The 21,858-nt window shown below is 39.2% G+C and overlaps 2 protein-coding genes across 6 annotated transcripts in view; one reads left to right on the plus strand and one right to left on the minus strand.

Annotated features, from left to right (window-relative positions):
* CD274 (CD274 molecule) overlaps nucleotides 1-21,858 on the plus strand; it is a 129,931-nt gene that overhangs the window by 28,928 nt on the left and 79,145 nt on the right. The gene's annotated exons all lie outside the window — the stretch shown is intronic.
* LOC121484515 (plasminogen receptor (KT)) overlaps nucleotides 1-21,858 on the minus strand; it is a 78,538-nt gene that overhangs the window by 4,229 nt on the left and 52,451 nt on the right. For 2 of the 3 annotated variants that reach the window (XM_041743888.1, XM_041743885.1), the window contains one exon: nucleotides 129-210. In XM_041743888.1, coding sequence (XP_041599822.1) covers nucleotides 129-210 — 82 coding nt within the window. Of the gene's footprint in view, nucleotides 1-128; nucleotides 211-18,615; nucleotides 19,006-21,858 lie in introns of those variants that run through there. The other variant, XM_041743887.1, reaches the window with a different exon arrangement.

Here is a 21,858-nt window from a genome sequence, read left to right on the forward strand (position 1 = left end):
CAGGGCTGTGCTCGGGAAGCCCGAGCCAGGGGTCTGGAGCGGGCAGAGCAGGTGCGATTCTCAGTGGTCGGCGGCAGCCGGCCGACAACCAATGGGAAGTGCGGAACGGAGCGGGGCGGAGCGCTCACCTGCCAGGGGTTCGGATATCTGCCGACGTTCCCGCTGCTGGCCAGCCTTTCTCCCCCACCAGCTGGAGCCGCAGACCTCAATCTGTAGGCGGACATAATCGCGACCACAGGCCTTAAGTATCTTGTCACTCGTGGCTGGGATCTCTCTGGGAAGTTGGCTTAGTAGCAGCCAGACACCTAGTAGGTGGGACAAGAGCCGGCGCAGCATCTTGGACAGATCGCTTCTGCTCCGGACGTTTGTTTTGCTCCAGAGACTGCAGCCTCTGCCTTTGTTCCAATCCTGGACTTCAGGCTGCTGTCCTAGCCAGGTTTCACCAAGCTTTTATAGCCCCTGGGTGACCACTTAGACCTGAGTTTATGGCCCAGGCTCCACCCCTCTCCCCACCCCTACCTCCCCTTTCCTCCCCACCTTTCACTGTTTACAACTTTCCTCCCTTTGCCCATCTTTCTGTTCTTGGACCTTTTACAGTTGTATATATGTTTTTTCTTACTTCTAAACTATTTTGTATACTTACGTAAGGTTAGTCAATATGTGAAGTTTTCCTTTATTATAAAGTTAGGAATGGCTCTTACACTAAATTATATCAAGAAAAATAAAATTGAAATCATCCATATTCTCATAATTCAGTTTTCCAGTGTGAACATTTGTTGCATAACCTAATCTAAATAAGTTAATTACTCTAGCGCCTGGTATATCAATCCATAAATATATAATGAATGAATGGATTGATTAACAAAAGAGCGAGAACTGATGGCTTTTATCTAAATCTTGGTAAAAACAGTAAAATGCTTAATGCATCACTTTAAATTTGTACAACATCTTAAGTTTCAGTGCACTTTCTCTACTGACTTTTCTTTGACTCTTCTGGGAGATTGATTATAACCAGTTACTTGAGTATTTAATTTTAGGTTGTATAGTTCCTATATCTCTAGGGACTGGAAAACACAGGTGCACACACATGCAGAAACACCCTTCCCCCTCCCAAAAAGATCCCCCCACAATTCTAGAAAGAATATTTTGGTAATACAGGCTACAGCATAAAAATCATGTTTGTTTTTTTTTTTTTTACTGTATTCTGTATTCCCTGTATTTAGTGAGGTAATTTTTGACAGCTCCTAATTTAACAGTTTGAAATAACTGTTCTATGCTCATTAGAACTATATGCTCATGAAATAACTATGCTCATTAACAATCTTTCAAGATAAACATTAATTTTTATGTGTAAATAGCTTCGTTTTTTCAGTAATTTATTTCCTTGTGTTCATAATGTACTCAGATTACCTCAGTTCCACCAGGGCTTTTAGGGACTTGGAGGACATTAGGGTAGCTTTGATTAAAGTAACAACAATCACTTATAAATACAACTATGGGATAGAATAAATTCTGATTTCTAGATTGCTGCTAATTTCTATAGGACCCCACTTGGCATTGGTCAAATACTAAGCATTGTGTAATTAAAACAACAACAACAAGAACAAAACCCTGACCAAAGCTATGAGAGAGTCAGAGGTAGTGCTTTTACATAGATTTTTGCTAAGACAAGCAGTTTGGGAAAGGCTTCTCAAAACTGAGGTGTGAAGGTTTTTTTGTGGGTTCATAGTCATTGCAAAAATGCATTTGCAAGGCTGCCCTCCAAAATAATTGCTCGTATAAAATGTAAATTTCTGGGGGGGGGCAGTGGGTGGTGTGCACTAAAACTGCAGTGGGTGAGTAACATCAGCCTCCTGTGACCATCTCAAATGACCTCAAGGAGAAATCAAATACAGGAAGAACCAGAACACCAGTTAAGCAGAGGCATGCAACAAAATTTTTAAACAATCAGATATGATAGAAACATGTATTAAGATGACCTAAGAGTCTTTCACATGTCTATGTGGAAATCAGAAAATCTTAATTGTTACAACCATAACAAATTATACCTTGTGACTTGTCTTTGTCCTTGTGACTTGGAGAACTGCTTGCAAGCCCACATACCCCTTTTTTTTCTTTTACATACCTAATCCCCTGTATCTAATAAGCTTCAGGGCAATTCTGCAGAGCAGATACAAGACTGTATCCTTGGCTATCCTCCTCAGTAAAACAGCAGATAAAAGCATTTACTAGCCTACTTTGAGGTTGGTTTTCCTTCAGTTGATGGGAGATTTTTACTTTACTGTTGCTGTCCAGTGAAATGGCCATTCTCCCATTTTACAGAGAGAAGAAGCAAGTTGAGAGTTGTCGAGTAACTTGTACAACTTTTTCTAGCACTTGTACCAGATGTGGGCTTGCTCTACTGTTAAGAATAACAGACAAAGGATTCACAGCTTTGTAAGCACAACTAAAAGTCATTTCATGTTGTTAAAACAAACAACAACAACAACAAAAAATTAAACAACAAAACCCAAAGAAACCTTTTATTTATTTTTTTAATGATTTTATTTATTCATGAGAGAGAAAGAAAGAGGGAGAGAGAGAGAGGCAGAGGGAGAAGCAGGCTCCATGCAGGGAGCCTGATACGGGACTCGATCCCAGGACCCCGGGATCACTCCCTGGGCTGAAGGCAGATGCTCAACCACTGAGCCACCCAAGCATCCCTCAAAGAAACCTTTTATTTATTTTTTTTTAATTTTTAAAATTTATTTATAATAGTCACATAGAGAGAGAGAGAGAGAGGCAGAGACACAGGCAGAGGGAGAAGCAGGCTCCATGCACCGGGAGCCCGATGTGGGATTCGATCCCGGGTCTCCAGGATCGCACCCTGGGCCAAAGGCAGGCGCCAAACTGCTGTGCCACCCAGGGATCCCCAAAGAAACCTTTTAAAAGAGAAAAACCAAATGTATGCCATAACACATGTCTGATCAGTGCTGGAGCATGTCTACTGGATTCCAAATCTCCCTTTTTCTGGTTCTACTATATCCAGCCCCAATTGGAATTCATTTTCATGGTGAAAGTTAATAGTAGATAAACCTTAGTGCTTTTAAAACAGTCATTGTAGGTACAAAGCAGTAAGTCAAACTATAGATCGATTCTCTAGACCTTAAGTTATAGAAATGATTTCCCAAGTCTCTTGCTGATAGCAGGGTCCATGTGTCATGGTTCGGGCCAGTACAACATAAGCACACATGTGGAAGTTTCTGGCAAAGCCTTGGCTTTTCTGATCCAGACACTAAGCCTTCTTCTGTTCCTTTCTTTCCTTAACCTAAAAGTACACACTGGACCCCCTGAGGTGCAGCAGCCATCCTGGGACCATGAGGTGAGCAGCATAAAGAGGAAGACTTGTATGCTAAGCACAACTGACTGGGTATAAGTAGCCTGCTGTATCATTCAGCTGCTAAACATTGTTGAGGGCTTATTCTCTAAGCTTGTTTAAAGCCACTGTTACGGGGGTTTTTTGTTATTTACAGAGAACACAATCCTGATTGATGAATGTATGTGTAGGTGGAGTAGTTTTAATATAAGAAACAAAGTAAGCTTCCATTTATTAGTTTCTCATGAAGGTTTTAGTCATAATTTAGTAACACTTGAGTTAGATATTTTAAAGATTGAAGTAATCATTTGAATGTTTTTACAAGATAGTTTTCCACAGGGGATCCCGGGGCGGCTCAGCGGTTTGGTGCCTGCCTTTGGCTCAGGGCGCGATCCTGGAGTCCCAGGATCGAGTCCCGCGTCAGGCTCCTGGCATGGAGCCTGCTTCTCCCTCCTCCTGTGTCTCTGCCTCTCTCTCTCTCTCTCTATCATAAGTAAATAAATAAATCTTTAAAAAAAAAAAAAAGATAGTTTACCACAGATTATCTTTGTACCTCTTAAAAACCAGTCATATAAGAAGCAATGAATGTAGATTCTGGGATCAGGAGACCTACCTTCAGGGATTTTGTGGAAGAGGTGGTGAGGGACTTGGGCCAGGGCAGGTTCCTGGACTTGCTTTTTGTGTCTGGTGCTGGATCTTTGTCCTATCTGGGCTGTAAATTTCCTGGGTAGTGCCTTTGTTCTTCTGGGTTGGATCTCCATCTCTTAGAGCTTTGTCCAAGGTGGCAGACAACCTCTGAGGTTCTACAGCCCTGTATTGAATTCTCCTACCTGCACCACCTTCCAGCCTCCACTCCATCCAGTTGGGGTCAGCCTGGGGTTCTGAGAGAAACTCACTTTTTTTTAAAGACGTGAGACTCTGCTCTTTCATATTTCACTATAAATCTCTTTCTAGCAGCTTTACTTCATTTTGCAAATTCTCATTGTTTTGTCTGATATGTTGATAGCAAACAGTCCCATCCGGTTCCCACGATAATCAATGCTGCATCAGACCTATTTTTGTTTGTATATTTCTTCCATGATTTCATTGGGATCTGCAGAAAGAGGAGAGGTAAACCCTTGCATTTTTTTGGAGCATAGTGATAAGAAGTCAGTGCTGACTACATATCTCATAGGCATCCTTGGAACTACTCTAGATGTTTGTGCTTTCACTTCAGGTTATCATGCTGTTTTATCAAGAAGACTGAAAAAATGAAGGGAAATTAGGATCTTCAGAAAGTTCTTTTATCAGCAAACCTTTGGGAAATCTCTTGGCTAAGAGATTAGAAAAGATAAATAACCTCAATATTTTCTTATTTCTACTCAAATAACAATATGTATGCTAAGGGAATATTCAGAAGGAATTATAGCACTGGATGGATACTTCTTGTGAACAGGGATCTTAGTTTTGTTCACTGATGCTATATGCTTGTCATGTAGTGGGCACTCAATAATAGGTCCCCAAATATGCTAGTTTTATTGCTCACCATAAATGTTGATATATTGGGTCAAAAGGCCTAACATGACATGCTGCCTTGACATCTGTTGAAACAGGGTTCTCCACCCTACTTGCCCCACAGTGGAGTCTTAGTCTCCTAGCCAAACAACTCTACTCCAGAGTACCATGCACAGTTCTTGCTCATCACTCAGTAGTGGGTTTCATTTACCTGACAGTTCATGGAATTATTCAAAGAAGCCAATCGCATTCTCTTGTAGTAACCAGGGGTTACCTCACACTCTTACTACTACTGAGGCTTGTTCGTTCTGAGTACAGCTCCCATTTAGCCTTGAGTGGCAAGCAGTGTCCTTGTACCCTGAGCTGTGAGTACACGTGACTAATAAACTCCTGCCAATCTCATATGTCCAGTATTGGGTGTCAAATATTGTATGTGCCTTCCCTAAAACCTTGGGATGGAATTTCCTCCCTACCAAAGGGGTGAATAGGAGGCAATTAAAACATTTGGATCATGAACAAGGAAGGCCATTCATGATCAAGGACACCTGGTCAGCTTTAACTAACTCCTCTTGAGTAACTAAATGGTTCCATGATATGGCAAAGTCCCTCTGAAACAGAGCTACCAATTGCTGCAGGCTTGTGCTTTGGGTACACTTTTTGTCTTTGTCAGTATTGCCATCTCTTCCCATCCTAAAATGCTCTCATCCCCAAGATAAAATTTGTTGTTAATTTACTATACCACAATTTGACATGTTGTTGAGTTTGGCCTATGTTTGGCAGGTGGTCTCTGTGAGTCTACCACCTGTAAAAGCAGAGACTAACTAACTTTAACTGTTTGGCTTTTAAGTCCCACTTACCAAGAATCCAACTAGAATGATGTGGTCACTGCATCTAGCTTGGTGACCATCACTGGCACCTCGGGGACAGCCATGGGGATATCATTTGTTATTATACACCCCTGAGATAGGCTCAATGTTGCCCTTCTGTGAGTTTTATGGAAAAGAAGGAGACCACCACCCTGGAGAGAAATCATGGCACCCTGGAGAGAAATCATTGCAGGTCTATGGCTAGGTGATAATGAGAAAATAAAAGGGGGAGGAAAATTTGGTACAAACTCCTGTCAAAACACCAGAGGAGTATGTAATTGAACGGCTCTCCTAACGTAAAATCCCTAGCTAACGTACCTGGGTTTTGCTTAATGTTGCTGATTACCAGCATACCAAAGGGCTAATCTGACAGTAGTGGATCTTGATGGCTCCCACATAGGCCATAGACAAAATGACCTTATTGTTTGTGAACCCTGATCCCAGGGAGATTGACTGGCATTCCTTGGAGGAAAAGGGTTTGCCTACAAGGCCAGCCCCTGGGCTTCTGAACTTTTCCCATAACTACCTGCACTATGGGTAATTGAATCAAGACAGAAACTAAAAGCCATGACTTTTTTGCATTTAGATACATGAAATATTTTGAGAGAAATTGTATACTGAGAGAGAGAGCTGCAGAAATGAAAGCCAATAGGTGGGATGCTGTGATTCATATACCTAATGACAGACAGCACAGCAGGACCTCTTCTGCTACTTATGCTTCCATCACAGCAAAGATCCTGATCCTCAAGGTTATAGGGAAAAATGCTATGGCATCTCTGTGACACAGCAATGGGGTTAATTCAAACTTCCTTAAACCCTGTAAAGCGACCATTGCCATGAGGGTGGCCCTTAAGCCCGATGATACTGATCTGAAATTCTGGAGGAAGAAATTTATAAATAAGCATAAAGTAGAGAGGACACCTCCCACCCTCAAATCATATTTAGTGGCCAACCAAAAAAGGGAGAGACAGAAAGAAAGAGTAGGAAGGAAGGAGCAAATGAATGAATGAGCCAACGAACAAACCTGGCTATAGGGGAAGGGGGGAAAAAGAAAAAAAAAACCTGGAACAAAGACCCACAGTTAGACCTAATTAGAAGTCCAAAATTTACTAAGATAATGTAAATAACAAAGAGATAAAAACATATTTATTGGCTCTTGAACCTCCACATCACAGATTCTGAATTAATTTTAACATCTGCTGAGATGTACCAGTTAGTACCAAATGGATATAATACTGGACTCGAATTACAGGTATACTGGCTATCCCATTATTTATTGACATGGTACTCCCTATAATCCTTGGAGGTTACTACATATGAAATAGAGAACAAACAGGTATGTCTCATCTTAACTGCTAGAATGGTGGTTTTACCTAAATTATCCATTGCTCAAAAAATAGATTTTAGTGAGCATAGATGCTCTGACCCAATGATAAAATAACGAGAATAAAGTCTTTGGTACTTAGAAATTGGCTTAACAAAATGGGACTGGACCCCATTGATCCATTTACACATTTTTACAGACTCTTGGGTTATTGAGTAAGACTTGTCCCAGGACACACCTTATCCCCATTACCCATAATCTAGAATCTTTTCTTCATTAGGATGACTGATCCTTCAGATTAGCCAATGGCCCATGGCTCCCACTCCCAACCTGGGCCTTTATTCCAGCCCCAAATCTCCCCAACATTACAGCACATTAGAATCACCTGGGGAGCTTTAAGAAATCCTAATGTTATGTTGCATACCAAAACAATTAAATTAGTGTATCCTGGTGTGGGAACCAGACATTAGTATTTTTAAAGATCCCTAGTTGTCTACAGTATGCCAGATAATTGACAACCTACCATGTAGCCACTGCCCAAAGACTGGTGAAAATTTTTAGGAATAATGCCATTTAATTTGTTCCTTATGCAACCCTGAAGAAATTGATAAAGTTAGAATTCATAAATATACCAGTCTTTATCATAAATGGGTTATGCAATACTTTAAATATATGGTAAAGAGCTAATGTCAGTATCATAAGGACATGCTAATATGGTGGAAAACAGATTTGTATGTATGGAAAGGGGAATGTATTTTGTAACTTGTCTAAGGTTCTAGCAAACATTTTATAGAAACGCATTAATTACTTCAATCTTATGTCAGTGGAACACATGTGAAAAACTAATACAAAGATGTTCAGTTATGACTATTGAACCCAAATAATTATGTTTGTTCCTTCCTACTTGATTTTCCACATTAACTTTTTATTTTGAAAGGACATCAAATGTCACTGCATATTTTTTGAAGAGATTAACAGATTATCTTTTATATATACTTGTACCTGGATCAATAAATCAGTCTTGAAATAGCTCAGAATAATCTTTACTAACTCTTCTCAAATGGTTCTCAAGAACATAATAGCATGCCAGAGAGGACATATTAAAGCTTCAGAAGTACATGTAATTCTGTTGGTGTTTAAGAAGTATTGTTTTCATAGAAGCAATTTGAACAGGATTGTAAATTGCCTTTCTTATAAAGTGAAGATTGTAGAATTCTACTTTTTTGTTTAACATTGACTAATAGATGTGAGTGACTATATCCTTTTTATTTATTTTTTAATAAAAGTGATACCCAAAAGCATTTGGCAAAAGGAATCATCCTGAACGAAGATGACTGGTGGAGAAGAAAATTGATTAAAAATCTAGAGCAAGTTGTATGCCTCTATGGGATTATGAGCTCTCTTCTTCTGTGATTCAGTGGTTTCTAACAAGCAACTTACTGATTTTTGATGAGAGTGCTTTTCTGTTAGATGTATATAGAATATCTGCTCATTTCATTACAATGAATGAAGACTTTCTTGGCTCCAGAGAGTGATTTTTTTTAAAGATTTTATTTATTTATTCATAGAGACACAGAGAGAAAGAGAGGCAGAGGGAGAAGCAGGGTCCATGCAGGGAGCCCGACGTGGGACTTGATCCTGTGTCTCCAGGATCACACCCCAGGCTGCAGGTGGCGCTAAACCGCTGCGCCACCAGGGCTGCCCTCCAGAGAGTGATTATACCGACCCAATAATCAGCTGTTTTGAATGTCTAGGACCACTCCCGAAAAGGCACAATTTTCTCTGAAAACTCTATTTTCCTACTTTCCAGGTTTTCTTGTCCATAGGTCTAGATAACTCAGATAAATAATCCTGGATTTTCCAGAACAGCCCTGATTTCAGTGTTATTCCTTTGTAGTAAATATCAGTGTTTAATGCATAACAAAATGTTATTTGAATTTTTGTACTTTTTTTTGTGACGTGTCACCTAAGTGCAGTAAGTGAATACGTTCATTGTGTCCATAGAAAATGAATAGTTATTTTCTGACAAATAGGATATATAATCAACTGATAAACAGAGAAGGATTTGGAGTCAGCTATTTCTCCTTTGTAAAATAGAACTCTTGAAGTTATAGAGTGAAAATAGCAAGACATGGGAGATGCTTTGGAGAATGTCAGTAAACATAGAACAATAATATAGGAGATGTTGAGTCCTTGTTATCTGCCAAATACCTTTTCTGCATTATCTCATTTTATCCCTTTCAGCAACCCTCTGAGCTGGGTAATATTAGTACCATCAAACTACCAGAGAGGTGATAGAGGAACAGAGTTTCAGTCACATGCTCAGGTCTGGTGAGCAGTTTGAATGAAGGTTCAAACTGAGACTCTATCTGCAGAGCTTGGGCTCTTAACCCGTGGATACTGACCACAGTTTCCGAGAAATTTTGTCAACATGATTTTATATTTCTCACCCAACAATCATATTACACGTAATAGTGAACAGGTTGTAATATAAGCTAAGTACCTTTTAAATTGGCATTTTAAGAGCAGCCCTGGTGGTTCAGTGGTTTAGCGCTGTCTTTGGCCTGGGGCCTGATCCTGGGGACCTGGGATTGAGTCCCACATTGGGCTCACGGTATGGAGCCTGCTTCTCCCTCTGCCTCTCTCTCTCTCTCTCTCTCTCAGGAATGAATAAATAAATAAAATATTTTAAAAATAAAAATAAATTGGCATTTTAGGCTGCTAAAATCACTAGCAGTATTTCAAAAATCATCTGTTAATTTTGTATATCTGGAAAGCTAAAAACTAATGGTTATTCATCACTCTTGAGGAAAACATATACATCCTGGACAAAGATGGAAGAGAGTCTAAATGATTGAACTGGAAATTCATAAGCAATGATTCTCAACTAGAGGTGATTTGAAGACATCTTTGATTGTCCAACCAAAATAGAGGAGAGGTTGCTATTGGCATCTAGTGAGTAGAGCCCAGGAATGCTGGTAATTTTCCTACAATGACAATGCGTGAAACAGCTCCCTACCCAAAGAATTATCTGGCTCCAAGTGTGCTGGGGTTAAGAAACCTTGGATTAAGGCTACAGAATAGTATAATTTGCACTATTAAAATGATATATTATTAAACACTATTCAAATTACTCAATTCTCAATTACTCAAGTAATTGCAAATGCTGAAAGGTGATGCGTTTAATAAATTTATGAGGTGAATGGTCTGGCATATTGAATCTAATCTATATTTTGGTGAGTTCTAAAATATGTTGCTTTTATGCTCGTATTTAGACTTGAGTTCTCAATTAATTGGCAGAGTAAGAGTTATTTAACTATTTCAGGAGCCAACACACTTCTTCAGAGTGTCTTTATCCCATATAGAAACTGGTTGATAGGGGTGAGTGGGTGGCTCAGTCCGTTGAACTTCTGGCTCTTGGATTCCAGTTGGGTCATGATCTCAGGGTTGTGGGCTCTGTGCTCAATGGGGAACCCCATTGTGCTGTCGGTTGTGGGCTGCCCCCCAGCCATTCTTTCTCTCTCTCAAATAAATAAATAAATAAAAAAGAAAGAAACTGGTTGATGGCTTAGGACTCAGTCCTATTCTGTTGAGGAGGGGGTTCCTTGGTTATTAGGGGTTCTGTTCCTTGGTTGCTTTGGCCTTAAAACCCTGCTCTCTGCTCACTGGCATTGCCAGAACAACTCACTGGGATAATTTTCTCCAATCAACATGAATATGTTTAGTGAAAACCTCTATATCCAAATTTTAAATAAAAGGTCTATAAAATCAACATGATTAACATAAAATCTAAAAGTAATTTTTGTCTAAAATATTCTAAATATATACATTAGATGACAAATGTTAAAATTCAGTTCTTTCTTTCATTCTTCTTCCCTTCTCTTTCTGAATAATTCCATCATTCTAAAGCCATTAGGAAGGGCAGAACAAAGGATGTGTCCAGTGATGGCACAGAGGGATGTGTTGGAATCTGGAAAAGGTGAGTAGGGTGTCCACAATGGGGACGGTGAGGAAGGGAAAGAGGCCTAGGGAGAGATGTGTGGGTCTAACTAGGTAAGGTTGGCTTTTGCACAGTGGGACAGGGTAGTGGGATGAGCTGGATGAGGATCATGTCTCTCTATTGATGGGTGGACCAGCACGTGTAGTCAGAGCTCAAGCAGGGTAAGGAGAGGGATCTGTGTAGGAAGGCTTCCCAGCACAGTGTATTGCTACTCAAATAGGCTGAGAAATGCAAAAAGAAAATGAGATAATGCCTTAGAAATTCTGATGAAAAATTATTAATAACCAGGAATTCTGTACCCCACCACTCTCTATCAACCAACCAAACATCAGAAGAGAATTACATTATTTTTAGATATATAAGATCTCAATAAGATTTCCTATAAGATCTCAATAGGTTTCCTTCATTTCTTTTTTCTCAGAAAGCTGTTGGATGATGAGTTTCAGCAAATGAAGGAGCACGACATAGGGTCTGGTAGACAAAAGACCCAACACAGGACTAGGGAGAAGGGAACCCCCAGGATACATGAAGGGAGAACTCAGGATGAGAGCTGAGTACCAGATGTAGAGGGAAAACAGTCCAGGTGGGAGCAGGTCAGAAGTCTCTAAATTTCTTCACAATGGAGATACTGGTAGACTATGATGTGAATGGATGTGTGGGGAGGAGACTTAGAAACAGACAGAGTTCATAGTCCAAGAAGTGGTAAACGTATAGAACATTAAGCACATAAAACAACAAAAGTTGTTAATTCCAGAAAGGCAGGAAGCCGAGCAAGAAAGGGAAAGTAATTATATTTTACTACATGACACAATTATGAAAAGTGTTCATCATCATTGTAAGGTAAACACTGAAATGTTGATCTAACCAAAATGATCACATAACAATGTTGGAAGGATGGTGCAATGGAAAGGATTCAAGTGTGTGTAGTTGTGGTGGAGATGGTGGGGTGGGAGAGTTGAAAGCAAATTCCTCATGATTTGTGTATTACTTCATGAGATAATATTTAAAAAAAAATTGAAACATTAAGAATTGTCTACACTGGAATGTTACTTAGAGATGTATGGTTCAAGTAATACTGTTGGTATTAAAATATGAGTTGCTTTCAACTACTTCCCCTTGGCCCTCACCATTTCAGTTTGAGCCAATCTGACTTCCAGCTTGTAGCACCTGCATCTCTTGCCTGTAGGTTATCTCTGGCTCTAGAGCCCACTTTGCCTAAACACCCTAAGTGTTGGAGAAATAATGGTCTAGGAACAGCCCTCCACCAGTGAACTATAAAAAGTAGGTTATAAATGCCTCCGCTCTTTCATTCCTTGGGTCAGATAACTCTGGGGTGAGGGGATTCTAAAACATTTCTCAGAGTTCCCCAGCAGGATTAAGTTGTTCACAGAGGTAACTTCCTGAGTGAGATTTCATTTACTAGCTTTCTTCTCTGTCCTATCTTATTTCACCAATTCCCCACCAGCATTTCTGGGATTATCTGCCACGTAAATGACTTGCTCAAGTCACTATTGCAAAATTTGCTTCAGGGAGATCCTATACTGATACAACTAAAAAAGATAAAAGTCAGTATCTCTGAGGAAAAAGAAAAAAGATGGAGAATGTACTGTTAGCCATGACCCATAAACCTATTAGAATTTTTTCCTTTCCTAAAATACTCCTAGTAGGAAATTGATGTCTTTGCTTGAATTGAAGATAACTTATTAAAGTTGCACAGAACTCCCTTTGCCTGTCTATGTAGACTTTCAGGCTATTTCAGAGATGGCAGGCTTGTCCTAAGCTTCCAGTTCAGACGAGGAAACTGACAGGAAGGTCAGTCCAGTTCTCTGTCCATAGTCCTTGGTTATTGAATTCAGAGAAGGAGCCATCCATAAGTATAAATTATATTCAAACCATAGGTGTCTTTTTATCGTTTCTGGTTTAAAGAGGTAGCATTAGTTGGAATCCTTTCAAGATGTTTAATTCCTTGAAAATTAAAAGAAAGCATTCTACAGGCCAATTTTTCTCTGGAGCAATTTAAGAAGATGTGAAATGGTTGAGTATTTCAATCCATATTGGGTTCCTAGCGTTCTCTCTCTTTCTGTCTTTTTCTCAAATCACCTTGGTGGGCGGAAATGGTACTACCGTCTACTCAAGTCAGATCTTCATCAGCAGTAAATGAATGGTGTGGGGATTGTAGGAAGAGAAGGAAGAACAGTCACCTGTATTCCTCAAAGTCCAATCATCTTATCCTGATATACTGACAGCTTTTCACAGACTTCCTTTGTCACATTTCAGTGTGTACTAGTATCTCTGATCCATTGACTTTCACATGTATTCAACAGCTGTTTTCCTTATAGTTTTTTGAAACCTTCACCAAGCCAGAATCCTGGATTGTCAGTCCTCCCTAAGACATGACTTCATGTGGACACATCCTGAACTCTGTTCCTCTAACACCAAATGAAATGCCAAACCAACTCAGGGTCAGTGTCTGCCTGTCCCTCATGTCCAGGCAGAGCAGAAACCGTCCACAGAGTGCTGCTGGCCACAGATGAAGTCCTCCAAGAAAAAGTAAATAGACTGAGGTTAGCAATCCATCATTCAACCCTGTGACACTTATAGACTGAGAAATTATGAGCCAGAAATGTCATCTAAATCTGAGACTTAGCAATACCATTGAGTATCAGTGGGATTATAGGTTTCCAGTTGCTTTTATTGGTGGTCATGATGAATGTGTTCTACACAGACACGCTTCTTACTGTCATCCAAGTAGCTAGAAGAATAATATAGGACAGCAAAATAAACTGGCCTGCAAGAGAATCCCACAGGTGACTTTGGTCTCTTGGGCGCTCAGTTCCCCTGACCAGTGGCTCACCTGGCAGCCATTTTTGGACTGTTTGAGGCAGCTCCATCCTTTCATGAAGACTTACTCTTCTTTGGCTGTCTTCTTATTTTCTAGGCCTCTCTCACTCCTCCCCTGCCCCTTGCCAGTCTGGGCTTTCTGGTACACCTGCAGCCCAAGCACTGCTCCACTCTTCATAAACTTCAAGAGTTTATGAAGTACTCAAAATTACCAGTAGAAAAACCAGCAGAGCTGCTAAGTAGTCATCCCTGAATACTAGAAACTACTTTCTGCAAATTGAACATTGGTAGGATGCAGGGTATTCTTGAAATCTCCTATAGGCATCCACAAGGCCAGACCTAAGGAGTGTTTCCAATTATCCCGCAGAACAGACAGACTCTAAGGCCAAGAGATAGCATGACTCCTGAGTAATGGACTTTGTTTAATAATATTTCCCTAGCAAGAGTTTGTTCCTTTCTCAGAATAGTGGAACAGAAAATCTAGGTTCTGGCTAGTGTCTCTAGAATATCAGATTTGCACATGCATATATTAGATTGTTGAAGTCCATAAAATATATTATGAATTTCAGATTGGTCATATTCAAATTACATTGGTTGTAGATTATTTCCTGCAATTTGAGTCTGCTCCCTCCTCATTGTCTTCTAACCCCTGCCCTTCTAATCCCCTCTTCTAAGACTCTAAGACTGAGTATGTATGATAGTTTAAACATATATTTTTGATTTTGACTTTCATTGTCACTGTCTTTTCAGAGTCAGGCAGCATTGTGCCTTGGAAAGAATCCTGCCAGAGACTCAAAACACCAGTGTTTTAGTACAAACTACCATTACCATATGTAGAATTTCAGGTAAATCACTTATGACCTCCATTTTCTTGAGAAAATATAAAAAGGAGGCTTATACTAGACCGTTTTAAGGGTCTTCTCTTTTTAACATCTTGACAGTAATTCCAGTGTTTGTCATTAAAACTCTTTTGAGTAGATTTGGGGAACTTCTAGAATATTTACAAAGTGCAGTTAGACAATAAAGGACCCCCTTCAGTGTTACCCTGAAACACAAACTGAGTTGAGTAGAACACCATATAAACTTTATTTGTAATTTTAGTCCCCAGTTCTCTCTCTCTCTCTCTCTCTTTTTTAAGGTTTTATTTATTTCTTTGAGAGAGAGAAAGCACATGAGCATGCGTGAGTAGGGGAAGGGCCAGAGGGAGAAGCAGACTTCCTGCTGAGCAGGGAGCCCAATGCAGGGATCCATCCCAGGATCCAGGGATCATGACCTGAGCCAAAGGCAGATCTTAACATGCTGAGTCACCCAGGCACACACTGACCCCCAATTCTGTCATTTAAATATGAATTTAAAACATTCAAAATGGTTAATGGTAAATGGTATTACAATCTTATAAACTATATTTTTATTATTATGTTATTACTATAAAGTGATTTCCAAGAAGGGTCATTATGCTGCAGAGAACTTCAGGGTACATATTTATTTCCTTTACACCACTACTTAATCTCCATGTGAAGCTGAGGGAGTCTCTGCATTGCTTTGGTTGGGTCAGCAGTGTGTTGGGGAAGATGGACAGTCACATGGCATAGAAATGAGATTCCCCCCACCTCAACTTTGTTCCTAATCACTGAAAAGATGTTGGGTGAGGCTACCATATTCTAATCTCTAAATCTTTGCTTATAATCATACCTTAGTTTCTTATTTTTCTCCTAATTTATTTTCTTTTAATAATTTCCTCATTCTTCTTGTAATAGCACAAATATCTGTGATTGTAAGCTAGCTGAACAAAGACCACATCGTGCTCAGTATTTAGAAATATCATGATGTCTAGTCGATAATCAGTAATAATAGTAAGTAATACAAGTATTAACATAAATGGCTTTTTTTTTTAGATTTAGATTCAGGCAAGTGATTAAATCACTTTTTTTTAAAGACCGTTACAATACATGTGGAGTAGAGAAGAAAATCCACAGTATTTTTAAAAGATAAAATGAAACAATTTCACTTCCATAGTTGGCAATGCCAATAGGCCCCTTGGTGTTCACTTAATCACTGGGGTGCCTGGGAGAAAGGTTTCAGAACCCGAAGGTACAAAACAAGAGAACAGAGGACAGAAGAGAAGGAAAGGGGAGGAAGTGAGGCCAGGAGGTAGGAGGAATCAAAGAAGAACAGGAGGGAATGCAGTATTTACTGGCAATTTCCCCAAAGGTATCTGTTCTCTCCTTGTTCCCCAAACCCTGCTGGGCCTGACACAGGCCTGAACAAGCCAAGGAAACAGGCCCTCGTCCTCCCGGTACCCACAATGGCTGACTTTGCTGGAGAGCAGCATCCGCTCTTCAGAGCTCCATGGAAGGCATCTTCTTCCTTTTGTTAGCAACTGGTGGAAGGCCTCCTTAGGGATCTTGTGCATTTATGCTGCCTAACTGATGTATAATTCCGCTTGGGAGCCCTAACAGTTGTAAATGCTTTGTTTCCATGGATGCCCTGTGTACCCCTGGGGTTCTATGAAAGGCAGGTATTAACTTATCTCTGGTGAAAACACCAACTTAGGGGCACCGGGGTGGCTCAGTTGTTTAAGTGTCTCTCTTTGGCTGGTGTCATAATCCCAGGGTCCAGAGATCGAGTTGCGCATCAGGCTCGCCGCTCAGTGGGGAGTCTGCTTTTCCCTCTGGCCCTCCCCCTTGCTTGTGCTGTCTCTCACACTCTCTCTCGAATAAATAATCTTAAAAAAAAAATAGCTCAGGTCATGATCCCCATGTCAGACTCCCTTCCCCTCTGTGGCTGCCCCTGCTTGTGTTTGCTCTCTCTCTCTCTCTCTCAACAGTGTCAGAGCAAAAATGTTTGTCCTTTCAATTATAAATATTATTATATTTAATAATAAGTAAGGGGAAAAGCTTTAGGCAGTTGGGATATATTTTAATATAGTTGAATTGCAAAACCATTATTTACTAGCTCTGCTTTGATTTTTGCCTCACAATTTGGAGCAAACAAAAATGTGAGTATATGTGTTTAGCAGAGGCTCTGTTAAGTAACAGTTATTAATGGGCTTAGAGTCAATGCCAAAGTGAGAAGCTAATGCAAATGAGTGGCCTGGTGGTCCAGAGAGAGCTCAGAGCTTGCTATATTACACAGCAAAATAGTACCACAAATCCCATGCAAGTTCTTTAAGTCAACTCTTGCAGGGCCCTCAAACTCATTCTTGGTGAGCCCTGGCTAGACTAAGTCACGAATGTTTGGACATGATTGAATTTATGGGGAAAGAAATACAATTCCAGATTCTGGCATGGTCTACAAACCACTGCTGGGTCTTAAGCATCCCTTAGACCACTAGTATGCCTCCTAATCACTTCTTTCCTGTCTTCCAGAAAATCCATGCTAATGATTCAATGAAGGGAAATCACTTTCTTCTCCCTCCACAACTTCAAACTACTTTCCCAGTTTTGCTATTCTTTCTTGTCATCTTTCTGAACCTATCCTCAAAGCCATAGCCTTGGTTCAGGCCCTGCTCAGTACTCAGGTGTGGATTATTGTGGTTCTTCATTGCATGGGCTCTGGGATCTTCCTCTTGTAATAGACTAATTCCACTAAAACCCCAAAGCAGATTCTTTCATGCCACCCCCACTCCTCACCCCATTACCCTCAGGATAGAGTTCAAATTCCTTAGGCCCACAGCCGGTCAGGAGATAAGCTGTGCCTCCAGGCTCATTTCTTAACTGCCTTACAGGAGGAGGAACCCTTTGCCCCAGGCAAATAGAACCAGCAGCAAATCCCTGGACCTGACAGCCTGTCTTGCCTTAAATCAAGCTTCTTCTGTCCAGCCTGCATCCTTATCTTCATGGAGTACTTCCATGCATCCTCAAGACATTACTCAAGGTTCCCTACAACTATGATTGTATCAAAACCATTTGTTGATATGTGGTCAGCTGCTTGAGGATAACGGCTGTTGTATTCATGCTTGTTTTCTCCCTTGGTTTCATCACCTATTATTCCGCTTGGCCTTTCTATTCTTTCACCAAGCTAAGTCTTAGCGTCTTTCCACTAGAACATATTCCTCTGCCTAGGATGCAGTAACCTTGTCTTCTCATTCACTCATGTAGCCCTAGTGTCTTCGACAGTGCTTGATACAGGGTAGGTACCAGGAATATCTTTGGAATTATTGTATTGTATGCAGGATTTGCAACTGTAGGAAGAGGTATAAATACGGTTATGAGTATAGGTTTCCTGGTGAGTAGAAATAAAAAGCTAGGCATCCTAATGAACCTCCTCATTCCCACCTCTTCAGAAACTCTGTCTTGAGTCATCATTTGAATATTTTTACCTTTTGTCTCTCACAGCTGTCTTTGCATGTTGAAAATGTGTTCAAGGCCTAACCTTTTCAGAGCCTCTTAGAGCATATTCACTGGAGCCAAACCATCTAGGTTCTTGCTCCGGTTCTGTCCAGTTATGACCTTGGGCAGGTAATTTAAGCCCTCTGTGCTTTAGTTTCCACATCCATAAAATGATGCCTCCTCATGGGATTGTTTGGATGATTATAAAAATATACGTAAAACACTCAGAAGAGTGGCCATAGTAAGCACAACATACATGTTAGTCATTAATATTAGTCATTTTCTATCAGGTAGAGAGAGGACACAATTGACAAATCCAAATGAAGTATCTGTGGGAGATAAATGTGATGGGAAAAGTTTGTGTGACAGAGAAATGAGAGCAGCAGGACATTTGCTTCCAGGAATCAAAACAATATAATTTATTAATTATACATTTAGATATTTGTAATATACACCATATATAGGAAATATGAAAGTTGCTTAGAGTACCTCCATGATTTTGTATTGAATGTTAAAAATTTTATTTTAAAATAGTTTAACAAAACTCCTCTTGCATTTTAATATTTTAAAATAAAATCCATTATGTCAAAATGTCAAGCATCTAAAAAATTGTAAAAACCATGATTCAAGTCAACAATTATGTGTTTTGAGATTTGGTAGGTAAACATGATTTCATTTGTCTATGAAGAATTTACTCTGTTCCCTTCTGGCTTTTTCAAGGCTTTCAAAAGTGATCATGCCTCTTGGCAGCTGCAACTTACTCTTTTCTGTTTCCAGTATGTTCTCAGCTTCACCTTAAACAGAGTACAGAAATATGCAAGGTGACAAAAGGATCATTAGTGTTTTGTGAAAAAGCCAAATTGCTATATGTCAGTGACAAGCTGTAACACTGTGTGGAGGCATGCCCCTATTGTCTTCAGGAGAAGCCACCTCCCAAAGGAAGGTCATTCTTTCCTTTGGGAAGAAAAGGAATTCTGAAGACAGAGAAATCAATCAGATGCCATAAATTTTACTTGACAGAAGACAGCATTTTAAAATATAGAAGAGAAAGAATACCAAGTAATATTTTTTTCCTTGAAGGAAAGTCAGGACGGTAAGCATTAGTTGTGTTTGGAGGGGTTTAGCATGGAGAAACCAAACATAGTCTCTGTTATATTGCCCCTAAATATGTAGGTGACATAAGAGAAAATAAAGCTTATTAAATTTTTTCTTTTTCAAGAAAGCTAATCTTTTACCTGAAACCACTTGTAAGTACCCAAAATAATATTAAATGTTCTTTAGTCTGTATACATACATACACACAAGTATACGCAGTTTTATAAGTAATTCCTCTTTCATGTAACAGGTAGTAATTTCTTAGGCCCAGTTGAAGACTAATTAGCAAAATTTAAAAAAATTATAGTGTACATTGTTGGCATTCTATAATTTTCCTTGGGAATGAAAGCAACTGGTTCTTTTTAAGTACTTCCTTTTTAGCACACAATGAATTTATACTCCAGACCCAATAGGGCAGGCTACAATTTTCAAATTATAACACCCTAACCACCTGCAAACATCTTTTTTTTTTTTTTGCCTCAGTCTTACATAGTAAGTAAAAGTCATTATAAATTATATGTAATCAGACAGGCCTTGAATGACACACTAAATGTGTCTATGTGATAGTGCCTCACATGGGGTACATTCTCATGTGTATGCAGAAAGGCTGATGTTAAAGTCAGTCAAGGATTGATTGTATACCTTGGGTTCATCACTAGTTAACAAGGCTAAGTGTTATATTATAACCTAAACTTTCAAGTACAGCAAGTTTCCTGGTAGATTATAAAGTTGTATTTTTTAAAACAGGAAATTCCCATAACATGTCTTCAAAGTTTAAAATTGTATGTTCTGTGGACTCTGATGGACCTATAATAAAATTACTTCCCAAATATACAATCATGATGTTCCTAGAAAATAATCTTGTTCTCTATTAGTAATATGTTCAAGTGAATGTTGTGTAATAGACTTGCCATTTAATACTATGTATTTTTATGAAGCACTGAGAATTCTAATGTCCATAAAAACAATGAAACATAGTTGAACTCAGACTAATAAGTTCTTAAGCAGATGAGTAACATGAAACTGAGCTTTAACATTGGTAAATTAGTTGTGTAGTTAGTTTTCAACTTAAAATGAGATTGTACTCCAAAATTTAATATGTACATCAGTTTTTTAGAGCTCAGAATACATTTTCCCATAGTGATAATGTAGTAAATCAATTTCTAGGCCATCAACAGAAAACTCTTTAGGTCACACTGTAGCTAAAATATGATACCATAGTGCTTGACCCCAAGGGACATTTTAGCAGAGTTTCTATGTGGAAAATGTATTTCCATCTTCCAATGGAAATTTTTAAGGAACATATAATCCTTGTATCTCCCTAAGCCTGGAAAAGAGATGTTCTACTCTCTACTCCCAGTACCTGAAGAGGAGTCTATACTTCCTCCTTTCCTGTACCAAATCAATCCCCACAGAGCTTTAGCGATAGTGATGTGCCCAAAAATATAGCCCAGGAGAGGAAAGGATGAGAAAAATGAAGGCTTGGGAAAGGCATAGTTCCAATGTGCTTTCAGTTAAAGGCTCAAGAAGGGAGCCTTCAACAGGGGCTCTCATGAGAGAGTCTTCCTGGATTAGGAATGGCTTCTGTGGCAGCAGGGCTACTTTCTAGTGCAATAAAAGCCAGGGTTCTATGAGAACAGCATGGTGTGGTGATTATTTAACAACCAGCTCTCCAGAAAAAAAAAAATGTAAGTTTTTTTTGTAAGTTTATTATGAATATAAGTTTCTTATAAATTTTACTTACATATAATATAGCACACAATTTTATAAAAAATAATAAAATGTTCAGTGTACTTTATTATAAATGTCACATAGCAAATTAATGAGAAAGTATAATTCCAACATGAATGATGGTTGGTATTTTCATTTACACTAACAAGACAAAAGTGGAAACAATGACATATGTTGGAATTCTTTTTGTTTGGAAATGATGTAAACCAACTTGGTTGAATCAGATAACATTTTTTAAATGTTAGGAGAATGTTTCCTCAATTGTTTGTGCTATTTACAACATAATGGCTACTGACACAACAAATAATCAAGTATAATCTGCAGTTAACATTTTCTTCATCACTTCCTTAAATCTAGACCATGGGTTAGCAAGCTTTCTTAAAAGGGCCAAACAGTAAATATTTTAGGTTTGTGGGGCCTTATATCTCTTGTTGCAATCACTCAGCTCTGTCATGGCAATGGGAACACAATGGGAACACAGACAATTCAGAAATGAATGGGCATGTCTGTGTTTTAATAAAACTTTATTTTCAAAAACAGGTGGCCACTCTGCAGGCCATAGTTTGCTGAAAATAATAAGTCAAGCCTTGATTTGTTTTTTTCAGATTTCCATGGTGTATATATTTCCACACCATGACCAAATTCAGGCTACCAATGGGATGCCACTGAAGTTGGAGTAGTATCTGTTATCTTATTGTGTGTGTATATTGTATCTGCATTTCTACCATACAGATGCAATAGATACACATAACTTCAGAGTACAGATAATAGTAAAATAATGAAAAACTGGTGTTCTGAGTATTTCTTACCATTGTTTTTAA

This window comes from Vulpes lagopus, chromosome 2 (assembly GCF_018345385.1).
Source record: "Vulpes lagopus strain Blue_001 chromosome 2, ASM1834538v1, whole genome shotgun sequence".
NCBI classification, from domain to species: domain Eukaryota; kingdom Metazoa; phylum Chordata; class Mammalia; order Carnivora; family Canidae; genus Vulpes; species Vulpes lagopus.